General features: G+C 32.5%; 1 protein-coding gene across 1 annotated transcript; it reads right to left on the bottom strand.

Moving 5' to 3' along the window:
* Positions 1 to 333: 333 nt before the first annotated feature.
* Positions 334 to 7968, bottom strand: LOC134728067 (potassium voltage-gated channel protein Shaw-like). The gene is made up of 2 exons (XM_063592465.1): positions 7447 to 7968; positions 334 to 1758 (listed from the first exon to the last, which is right to left on the bottom strand). The coding sequence occupies exons 1-2, from the start codon at positions 7903 to 7905 to the stop codon at positions 817 to 819; spliced, it is 1401 nt and encodes a 466-aa protein (XP_063448535.1). The 5' UTR covers positions 7906 to 7968; the 3' UTR covers positions 334 to 816.
* Positions 7969 to 12886: the final 4918 nt, after the last annotated feature.

Here is a 12886-nt window from a genome sequence, read left to right as displayed (position 1 = left end):
TACACGGATGCCCCACTCACACTATCATTTTCTATGTTCAGTGGACCGTGAAATTGGGGGTCAGAACTCTAATTTGACAATAATATTAGAAGATCATATCATAAGATCATATCATAAGGAACATATATACAAGGTTTTAGGTTGATTGGACTTCAACTTCATCAAAAACTACCTTGACCAAAAACTTTAACCTGAAACTGGACAGACAAACGAACAAACGGACGGACGAACGGACGCACAGACCAGGAAACATAATGCCCCTCTACCATCATAGGTGGGACATAAAAACAAACTGTGACCAGCAAGTCGTGTATACTCGCTAGTCTCGGATTTTACAAGCAACAATTTAATCATTGTAAATCTAAATTCTCTCACTCATTAAGTTCATACACGAGAAGCATAATTTCACGTATATAAATATAAAAAATAAAGATACTATGGTAGTATTTACAAAGTAACAAATATCCATCACAGACCAAACGACGTAAACGTAATAAATTGTTTTATTTGCTTTTAAGGTGGTACCAAACACCTCGTCTGACTTAAACTAATTTAGCTAGTTTAGTATTCATAAAATTTTGTCAAAAGAATTTCTTTAATAATTTGTCAAAAAACTTGGTGCATACACTTTATCGGAAAATTTTCCTTGAATAGCGTAGTTTGACAAAAACTAATTTTGATCACTGAGAAGCTTACTAGATCCTCACCAGTAGGACATGATTAAAACGTTCAGTTAAAGCGTTCAGTCTATTTCTATAAAGTAATTTTTCCTGAAGTTAGTTAGTAAGTCCTAAGAAAGTTCGAAGTCGTGCGCCATCATTCTTGTCCCATTGATAAATCTACGATTCTCAAACCGTCTGCATTACCGATCCCATCTTTTTTCATTGATTTTATCTTCTCCCAAGGTTGAATTTGGTTTTCAGCTATTTCATTCTGCTGATGTAGTTTGATAAAATCTTCCCTTTCAGCATTTTTCTCATATAGGTCATTAAATTTCCCAGCTATCACAGCAATTGGCATGGCAAGTATCAGTAAACCGGACATTGCGCAGATTGATCCAACCAAGCACCCAAGAACAGAATGCGGTACCACGTCACCATACCCGACGGTAGTCATAGTAACAACAGACCACCAAAGACCGGTCAGCATATTTGGAAATGTCGATGGCTCGCGAAGCTCAGCAAAATATATGAGATTGGAAAATAGCAGTATAAACACCATAACAGTTATAATGAGCAGACTAAGTTCCTTCAGGCTGGCCCGAACAGACATCAATAGTATCCGAAGGGCACTGTACTGTCTGGTGATTCGGAAGAATCTTAGCAGACGAAAAACAACAACGCTATAGCAGACGGCATATATGATTAACAGATCTAAACTTTCGAGAATTTTTTCCCTGTGGTGTGATATTCCATAACGTACCCACATAGCGATAAACAATAGAATATCTAAAACATTTAACCAGTCTTTGAAAAAATGTAACTTTCTTGGACAACTTATAAACCTTAAAAGCTGTTCAAAGGAAAAGAAGATCATTATGAAAAGATCCAAATTTTGAAGCCAGTCAGGCATTTTTGTTGTAACGAACATGACTTCCTTCGGATTTTCTGTGTTTATCCATAAATTTAAGCCTTTCATGGTCATCACATAAACCAATACGTTGATGTCCACAATTTGTTCTCTGATGTCCGGATAAGTTACCAACATCGGGGTAATTGCTGACAAGACTACTACCAGAATATAGATGACACCAAAGATCTGGAAAAAAATAGACTCTTAAGATTACAATTGTTACGGTGAAAGACATTTCATTAATAAAATATTAAATATTGACGTGTTGTTGTTTTTTGAAATATATAAAGCATGGATTAAGGATGTACTAAGGTAAAATTTTAAATATCTAGAATTGTTAATTGATAAATCAGAACATCGTTATTTTAGGTACAAAATAAACCAAAAAATAATAGGTTATGGAACTCCTTTCCGTTAATTTTAAATTTAAAAGATGACGAGAAAAGGGCTTATTCTGACATTAACCCTATGTTTGCTTGGTATTATTTGGGTCTAAAATCGAAGAAAAGAAATCTACGGAATCTGCTTTCATTTTAGCAAATGACCTTTCATGAGCTATTGAAGTCATATCCAACTATATCAGTCATCACGTGACTTTGGTGACGTCACACATCACCCGTATCAAGCCCAAGTAAAATGTATAGAAATGCAATGGGGCTTTCTGGAATCGATGAAATACATTACTTTAAGTTCATGATACTAAAAGTGTGGGTCTATATAGTAATTCCTCATATATTTAGAAATATAGATATTCCTTTTGGAATAGTTTATATTTTGATCTTCTCCCTTCCAAATGCTTTTGAAAATTTGTCTTGTTGCCTCGATAGTTCACACTGTTAAATCATACAACTACGATAAATATTGGATTGTTTGTCGTCTTTAACCTTAAATTGCGATTTAAACAAAACAGATGGAATAATTGTGGGTCTTTGTGCTTGTATACAGAAACAAAAATGATGTTACGGGGCAAAATATTTATCCTGTATCGTAGGAAACAAACAACACAAGGAGTCCTAACTTTTTACAAAAATCCCATAACCTGACCTTAGCACATCCTTAAGCATCAAACACGACATATACAATGGTTATTGTGTTGAAGCTCTGTATAATTTGAGCGCATTACGTCGCGAGGTAAACACGATGTTAAGAGGAGAATATCAGCACGGTGTTTTTAATCAGGAGACGAGTATTTCGGAGGCAATATGTAATTTGCTTTTCGATATCGCAAAATATAAATACGGAGCGATTTTGTTTAAACCAATACCTCGTTGCTGTGTAAAAGATTTTCTACAGTTTATCATATAAAAATTCAGAAACAGAAAAATACCATCAACTCAAGCCTACACAGCTACTTTTTCTGTACTAAAAATATGTAGTACTGGAAATTTACTTTTAATATTTAGTACTATTTCTTTACTTTAAAATTATTGTAATATTTAGGTACTTGTATTTTACAGTACTTGATTTGTACTTAATATTTTGGTACAGAAATAATACAATATTCCATGTTTGAAAATCATAATTTTAAGAGATTTGAAATAGAAAAACGTTCAAAATGCTGAAAACGTAACGGTAGTAACCAAAAATATGTAGTACCTAAATTTCAAGTACAAATTGAGTACTGTAAAATACAGGTACCTAAATATTACAATAATTTTAAAGTAACAAAGTAGTACTGAATATCAAAAGTAGATTTCCAGTACTACAGATTTTTAGTACAGAAATAGTACCTATGTAAAAGTAGCTGTGTATACTTTATTTTGAAAATAATCGATACATGAATGTAATATAAAATAAGAATTACAAACGATCTGAATATTTGTTCATCTATTTTCTGAAATCAATGTATAAAGTTTACTTTTAGATTTAGGAAACGCTCACTAAAAGATTTAAATAGCAAAAGCTCAATGAAATATTTGACTAAACATGCTAAAGAATGTTTCATTGAATCTAAATGTAAACCAACACCAACACTGTGTTTTTAAAGTCATTCTGATTCATAATGGCCATACAGACAATAAGTAAAGATATGGAAGAAAAACTTGGAACTTTAATGAAATTATTCATAATTCTCTACGCGGATGACACTGTAATCCTGGCAGAATCACCTGAACAACTACAACATGCACTTAACAAATTTAAAAAGTATTGCGAAACCTGGAAGATGAGAGTAAATGTTGCTAAAACTAAAATCTTAATTTTTTCAAAAGGAAGAACGACAAACCCTCCACTTTTCCGATTCAACAATCATCATATTGAAACTGTAAAACACTTTAACTACCTAGGAATTATTTTCAGCAAAACAGGCAGCTTTAAACAATGCAAACAAAATTTAAAGGACAAAGCAATAAGTGCAATGTACGAAGTTTTAAGGAAGGGAAGAATTCACAATTTATCAATTAAATGCCACGTAGATTTATTTGACATACTGGTAAAACCTATTCTGCTATATGGATGCGAAATATGGGGTTACGAAAACATAGATATACTAGAAAGAGTTCAAACTAAATTTTTTAAGCTACTTTTACATCTTAAGCCATCTACTCAAAACGAATTCATTTACGGAGAATTGGGTCGGTATCCCCTAGAAATAGATATAAGCATTAGAATTATATCTTATTGGACAAAGTTAATTACCGGTAAAGAAAGTAAGCTCGCTGCTGTCATGTTTAGATACCTTTTGAAGTTATCACAAGAAACAACATTTCGATCGCGATCATTAGACAAGATGAAAAGTATTCTAGACAATTGTGGATTTTCTTACTTGTGGTCATTCCAAAATACACCACCTAACATTAAATCGACAATTAAACAAAGACTAGAAGATCAGTTTACACAGTTATGGACAGGAAAGGTAAACGATTCACCGAAAGCCCTGAATTATCGCCTATACAAGACATTACACAATTTCGAACACTACCTTAATGTACTTGACGATAAAGATGTGATAACAATGTCGCGGTTTAGGACAATGAACCATAAACTGCCGATTGAAAATGGCAGATTGCAAAACATTCCCCGTGAACAGAGAAAGTGTCCGTTATGCAGAGCTGCTATAGGTGATGAATACCACTATGTAATGGAATGCAGCAGTCTCCTGACAAATAGAACACTACTAATTGACAATAAACACATAACGAACTGTAATGTTATAAAATTAAATGCTATTATGAACCAAAAACAGAAATCTAAACTCCAAAAATTGTGCAAATTTATCAGAATTATATATGACAAACTGGATTCTCTCTGATGTCAACCTGTCGACTACACTGACCATACCGTTGTAAAAAAAAAACTCATAATATTATTTAATGCTTCCTCAACAAATGTACTTGTATGTAATGTAAATAAATGTAAACTAATGTGTTTTTCTGTATACCTTTGTCCAACTTAGGTGATAACAGAATAAAATGATATATATAAGAACGCATTTTCTATCGGTTATTATTAGTCAATTGTTTTTGTTTTAAGTTTTCATTATATGCAATTTTGCTCATTGTTGCAGGCTATATACGGTGACGAATATAAGTTTGAATAGTCTATATGAGGACGCTATTGGCTAGTTTTCTCATTAATAATAATACTTTTTTACATAATCTGCTGATATAAAAGTTAATGTCCCTCATGCTTAGTAATATACACCACTTCACAATACCCTTAGTACAGAACAAACAGTAACACGATGCACCGCACAGACAAACAGGATCAAATGCGGTCCCGGGGGTAAAACACTAACATTTCACATTGTCAATGCTATATCTATTCTGTTTATCTTGGTGGTGTTTCTTTTTAAATGAATCGACTAATTATAGTATTCTAGTTCTACATTAAAATTATGAAAATCGTTAGAATTTAAATTGTCCAATTCAGTGAGTTCTTTATATCCCAAAGTTTACAAAAGGGAGATATGATCTAAACTGTATAGGCTAAGTTTATGTTTTGAACATTTTTATTAATGTATCGATCAGATAAAATAGTTTTCGATAAAACAAAAACGAATGCTTTTATACGATTTATATTTCATTTATATCCTGTAAGAACAAAGAGAAGAATTTAATTATAGCAGATATTATCTAAATATAACGGTAAAACTTCAGTGTTTATAAACAAACGTTGTATAATGACTTAGCGTTTTATATGAATATTCGATTGTAGGGGCTGTTACTTGGTGAATATAAAAACAATATTTGAGATGGATAAGTAACGACGGACAACTATTCCGATTTGATCATGAAAGATGTGGTTACGGATCGCAAATTCAATTCATCTAGAAGACTCATGAAATGTCATCCTTCAATCCAATTTGGTGAATTGTCAGAACAAATATTGACGATATATTAAGTACTAGTATACTAAAATATTATGATCAGGATCAGAGAGAAAAAAGAAATTTAACATCACCATTTCTACAAAAAAAAAGTCTCGTTGTAGCGTGTTTTCATCACGTTCGAGAGGTCGTTTGTTCGAACCGCGGTCAAACCAAAGACTTTTTGTCTTTGAATATTGGGGAATATTGTCCCTCGTAGAAATTATATTGCACTCGCTAGCTCGTGCAATATAAAATTCTACTTGGGACAATATTCCCCAATATTAATGCAATAACCCTATAACATTATATATCTTATTTCAATCATGACAGGGTCAATGTAAAATTGAACATGGAACTGGGGAATGTATCAAAGAGACAACAACCTGACCACCAACGGGTCTTCAATACAGCGAGAAAATCCCGCCCTGGAGGCATGCTACAGCTAGTCAAAAAAATATTACATCATGAATTCATTTTTTACTTGAAGTATCATGGGTACTTTGACGTTCATATTATAAATTATAAAGAAATAAACTCTTTCGAAATTGTCCTTAGATGGATTCTGGCATTGTTTTAAGGTCTGTTTTTGGTCATATTAATCTTGAACTGTTTCGAATTTTAAATCTTTGGCTTTCAAATATTCGGCCTTTTATAATCGTGATCAAGGAAAAATCAGAACAATGCTTCAATAGCATAAATTCTGTAGAGCGTGCTTTTCATTTGTTGTATGTACGGCTGACGCCTTTGGAATATTATAATAAAAGCCCGTGAACGTAAAAAAAAGTAATAAGATTGAATTGTGATGTTTAATTCATTTTTTAGTTTTATTGAAAAAGTTTAATGTTTAAAATGTTCTATAAAAAAGGAAATGATTAACAATATAATTTTGAACTAGATTAAATCTTTTTGGTATAATTCATCTTGAATAGGCAAAAATTATCAGTTTCTTTCTGAACATCAAAATTGAAAATGTATATCCTTTCCATGACCATCGCTCAAGCCATATCTAATTTTATGTTATCTTTCATACAATTTCCTGATACAAAATTCATCCATAATTTCTGTCTGATTGTGACATAAGTATTACAATTTATGTACAATTTATCTTTACGAAAATGACATAGGAAGAATTATATAAAAACAAACAAAAAATGTGTGGTGCTTTTTATGCTTTCATGTATATTATTATCTAAATGTCGTTCAAACTTTTTTCGTTTACGTTAAAACTCTAAAATAACTGAAAATCAAATTTAATTTAGTATCATTGCTATCAGCTATATTATTAAAATTTGAGACAAGTCATGATATAAATAAACTCATCATAGATACCAGGACTAAATGTTATACATGTATACGCCAGACGCGCGTTTCGTCTACAAAAGACTCATCAGTGACGCTCGAATCCAAAAAAGTTAAAAAGGCCAAATAAAGTACGAAGTTGAAATGCATTGAGGACCAAAATTCATAAAAGTTTTACCCAATACAGCAAAGTTAATCTATGCCTGAGGTAGAAAAGTCTTAGTTTTTTTTCAAAAAAATCAAAAATAATACTTAGTAATACATACCCGAGCTGCTAGTGATGATGTGGGTTCCTCCAGAAACAGCCATATTCTTTGTGTGATCCCTGTTAAACAGGAAACTGCTTTCGTCTGGTACTCGGCTGTATACACGATAAAAGCATTTTTGATATACTCAGTCACAGCTCTATTTTTGTCGTATTTGACGTAAGTCGGGTAACAACATTCGGATATTTCTGTTTCCGGAATTCTCCAAAATTTCAGTTCCTGTTTCCAGATCCATCCACAAACATGAGTTGGAAAATGAATATGTCCATTCCTGTAAAAGTCTAAAATGATGTTGAAATAATCTGGGTTCCTATCGAAGTAGAAATACTGTTTCTTCTTGCTGTAGAATTCTGATGTAGTTGAGAGCGAACCTAATAACGTGTTTCGATGTTTGTGTAATGTTGACCATTTTGTTATAAACAGAGTCCCTCCTACGTTTATTTGTACCTCTTCTGACATGTCTCCTTAAAGATTTGTTTCACATCCACGTATGTCTGTTTATAACCAAGATTTTTACATTTAACTAATAATTTACAAGGTCTCTGCAACTTATAAACAACAAATCTGTAACGTGTCAATAAATTCTGATAACCTGGTTTAACCAAGCACTGCGACGTACTTCAAATAAATCCATTATTCCCAGAAATAGTTCAGTCGAGATGACGATATTGAAAATTTAAACAGTAAAACCTACATTATAGGAATTCGATTAGTTTGCATATTCATTTGTATATTAATCTATATATGTTTAGAGAAGGGATGGAGAAAACAAGTACCTTATTACATTTGACACTTAGAGCCTTTTCAAAATCTTATAATGTTACTATGACAATGAACAAACGAAAGAAAAACGTCTGTTGAAATTATTATACAAGTATTTTAAAAGAAAATAATAACATTGAAAACCATGATACATTCATTTTACCTATACAAGATTGTTTTAACAATGAAAATATACAAAGACTTGAGTGCAACTAATACATGAAAAGAATATATTAACACAGGTAATCATAAAAGCACAATTAAGTTCAAGACTTATCCATTCTTCATTTTTTAGGGGGCACAGATGGGTCTTATCTCGGAAAATCTTTTTTAATCAAAATTATTTTGTTGTGCTCTCCAAAATAAACAATATTTATAAGCATGGACAATATTTATCTATATCTCCAAGAGAAATAAATTGTTTCCCCTCTCTAGAAAATATCATACTTGCACATGATCACCTTAACCTTTATTAAGGTGAATGGTCGGTGTCTCAAGGATACAATATACAAATCTAAATAATCAAACTGCGAATGAGATCAGAGGTTTACTTTTCGTCAGAGGTCAAAAATTCTAAATATGAAATATATTCCTTACAAAAAATGCCAAAAACGTATTTTAGTTCCTATTTTTGTGAAAAGTTTTCTATGAAACTCAAAAATAAGTGCAGTTCTTCATTACTAAGATTTTATAATGTAGATTTAATAAATGTGTCCCCTGTACTTGTTTTAAACTTTATATTATCTAAGTACATGCATTCAAATTTGTCTATACGACAATAATTTCTTAACATGTATAATTCATATAAATATTTCAAAGTTATAACAAGACACTGCAGATAGTTATATAATACATGTAAAAAATTATACCGACACACATCCATGACATTCAATTTACCAAGAAAATTGCAATATATTATTTTATTTAAACATTCATTATAAAAATCCCTTGGAATACGAGTACGGTAGACTGGTTCCTTGTTCTTTATCTGTTTGGCTCTGACAGATACATGTACCATTGACTAAGGATGGTCACCAACAAAGTAGAACTGTTTCAGTTTGCATTCCCCTTTGTAGCTTGCTTCGCCGCGCCTAAACGACATTTTAATATAAATTAAAAGCTTAATAATTGTTAATGTGTTTGGCAAGCCATGTGTGGGAAGAAAAAATACCTGTCTGTCTTGAACGAACATTCTAGTTTACGCAACGAAGTGTAAAACTCAGCTAAGTGGTGAATAAATTAAGCAGTAAATGTAACCTCTCTGGGTTTAATTTCAAAGTAAAAAAGAGTGCAAATTATAAACTGTGAACCAAAGACTACTAGAACATTTATAATTTGATATGTGTTTGTCTCATTAAATCTTATGCATGAATTCAAACGTACCATTAAAACATAGAAACAAATACTAGAAACACAGTTGCTAAACATTTTTATTTTAATAAAATAATGTGACCATTTGTAAGTATATGTTACACATATATCTTGGCAATCAAACCTCATATTCTTTTTATATTCAAATGTCCTTCTGGTTTTTTTCATTATGATGCTGCCTCATTAACATGGACCTCTCAATAGACATCTTTCGAGTTCGATGCATTTCCGTCAAAAACTCTGGTGTTAGTGAACGTCATTTGTGCGTTTAGGGGCGTCGTCACTTCTGTTCCAATGTTGAGCGAGTTGTTGGAAAACTATAATTCTATATTGTACGAATTATTCGGCAAATTGAATTCTCAAAATTGACAATCAGCACTGCTGTCATTAGGTAATTGTCATTAAGTACCTACAGAACAAAAAATATTTCTAGTTTATCCTGTACAATGACGATCACTAAGACGATTGATGAACTTTAATAGTGCAGGGATACAGGCGACCCCCTCTATCTGGTAAATGACGTCATAGAGGCGCGTATAATAGACCACTTTCGAGTTCATCCGTCACCGACAAAAACTCGTCAATTATGCACGCCTTTATGACGTCATTTACCAGATAGAGGGGCTCGCCTGTATCCCTGCACTATTTACGTTCATCAAGCGTCTTTGTGCAGGATAAAATAGAAATAATGGTTGCTCTGTAGGTACTTACTGACAATTCCCTAATGACAGCAGTGTTGAATGTCAATTTTTAGAATTCAATTTGCCGAATAATTCGTACAATATAGAATTATAGTTTTCCAACCACTCGCTCAACATTGGAAGGAAGTGACGACGCCCCTAAACGCACAAATGAAGGTGATAAAGGCGCGTATAATTGACGAGTTTTTTTCCGGTGACGGATGAACTCGAAAGTGGTCTATTGACGAGTTTTTTCCGGTGACGGATGAACTCGAAAGTGGTCTATTGATTTCCTTTATTTTACTAGTACTTATCAATTTTGAAAAAGAGGTTGATGATACAAAGAGGACATCTGAAATAGTTGTCATTAATTGCAAGTACTCTCAGATTTGTACTGTAATTTTATTTTATTTTATCTTATTTATTTTTTTGAGGGGGGGGGGGGGGGGCGGGGATGTATAAGTACCCTTCCACGTTCACTCTATGTTTTTGTAAGAAAGGAGATGGACGAAAGATACCAGAGGGACAGTCAAAATTCATAGATTGAAAAAAAACCTGACAACGCCATGGTCTTAAATAAAAAGACAAATAACAGTAGAAGTTTTCCATTTGGTATGTATCCTTTGATAACTTAGGCCTTTTTTCAAAAGATTTTTATAGTTTTTTTTATGACGTACTGTAATACCACTTTCACACGTTAAAAGAGGTTAGGCGCCTTAAAATAAATTTAATTCCGCCACATTATGCATGTGCCTGTCCCAGGAGCCTGTTATTCAGTGGTTGTAGTTTGTTGCTGGGTTACACATCATTTTTTTACGGTCGGTAGTTTTCTCGTTTCAATTTTTCATTAAGTTTGCCATTTCGGGACCTTTTAAAAGCGACTATTAGGTATATGCTTTTCTCATAGTTGAAGGCCGTACTGTAACCTATGGTTGTTAATATCATTTTCATTTGGACTCTTGTGGCGAGTTGTCTCTTTGGCAATCATATCACATTTTCTTATTTTATGTTTAAACCTCATGAGTCGGAGATACTGATAACATCATGTAGAAAAATAACGTGAGAGTACAAAAAGACAAGACAAAGACCACTAAACTCTACATGAAAAAATTAACACGACCCTTAATCAATATAGGGTCATTTCAGATCTACTGGAAGAGAAGCAGATCTTACTCGACTAGAGGCATCAGTCACCAGGAATAAAACGATTAATTAAGGTCCACTTTCATGATTATACTCATGAAAAAAATATACAGAAAGTGAAAAGATACCGTTTGCACGTGACAAACTTCTAACAACTTTTTTTGTTCAACCAAAAACTGATTAAACCGATCCAGTAAGATTTTAATCTGTTTTATGTCAATTTGTATTATGCTATTATGAATGCCCTACTAATTTTATTGATTCCATTTACATTTATGAATTAAGAATAACAATTAAAAAGAAATAAAGATAATCACAGCTGATTTTCATCTTTTTAACAACTCAATGAACATAGATGATACATTGCACGGTGGGTATGGTTGTCCTGCGAGAGAACGTACTGTGCTGGTGATTTGGTCCTGACGGGTGCTGGTGGGTCCTGATTCTGTGCTGGTGGGTTTGTTTACGTTGTATCAGAACGGCAATAAAACGACTGTTTTGTTGCTTAATTTTTCTCTGATGCGTCATAAGTACCATGCAAAGTATATTACAACAATATTATATTGCAAAAGTCGTGCAAATTCGTTAAACGGAATTGTCCTGACGCGGTGCTGGTGATAAGAAAAACGGTCCTGGTTCTGTGCTCCTATGTCCTGGTTCTGTGCCTTAATGTTTTAGTTAAAAGTGGCATATATTCAAGATCATTGATGATGTACTGTTATTTACTAATTAACTGTTGCCTGGTTTCTTGAAATTGACATTGTTGTGAATCCGTGTACTGTTATTATGCAAGAAAAAATACCCCTATCTTTTTTTTTTTTTTTAAATTAACTCTTATCTTATTTATTGGCCTGTTAATGGAACCCTTCTTGCCCCCTTTTAAGATAAAAAAAAATGTGTTTACGATTTTCGGGATTACGATCATTTTGCAAGATCACCAAAATACGTTGTAATTTATACAATACTTATATAAAGTAGATGATGTGGTATGTTTGTTGTCAATGAACAAATTTCCATAAGACACCAAAGGAAGTATGTGTTAATAACCATACGTCATCGTAATACCTTCAACAATAACCCATTAAATAAAAATGTAAAAGTTTTTGCATAAAAATGGAGAGCAAAAATATAGAACAAAGGACTTTCTGATCATTTGAATCATATGTCTTTAGCAGCTTAAAACACATTTTTTGTGAACAATTGAGTGCTGACTATAAGAATGAAAATAGTATTGCGGGTTTGTTTTTTGGGTTTTATTTTGGGGATGGGAATAAGTAAGAGCGAGGTTACAGTGAAAGTTTTAAGCTTGGAATAGTTTCCCATAAGATGGAAAAGTTTGTATTTTAAAAGAAAAATGTATCTTATAGCTGTTAAGAATCACTTGCTGTATCTGTAAGATTTTTTCAACATAACTTTTTTGTCTGAATGGTTATCAGTTTTTTTTCTTCAAAAGTTCGATAGAACACTAAAAAAATCACTATTTT

The sequence above is a fragment of the Mytilus trossulus genome, chromosome 8 (genome assembly GCF_036588685.1).
Source record: "Mytilus trossulus isolate FHL-02 chromosome 8, PNRI_Mtr1.1.1.hap1, whole genome shotgun sequence".
Lineage (NCBI taxonomy): Eukaryota > Metazoa > Mollusca > Bivalvia > Mytilida > Mytilidae > Mytilus > Mytilus trossulus.
Note: the sequence above shows the minus strand (reverse complement) of the source record. Positions and strands in the feature narration are given on the sequence as shown.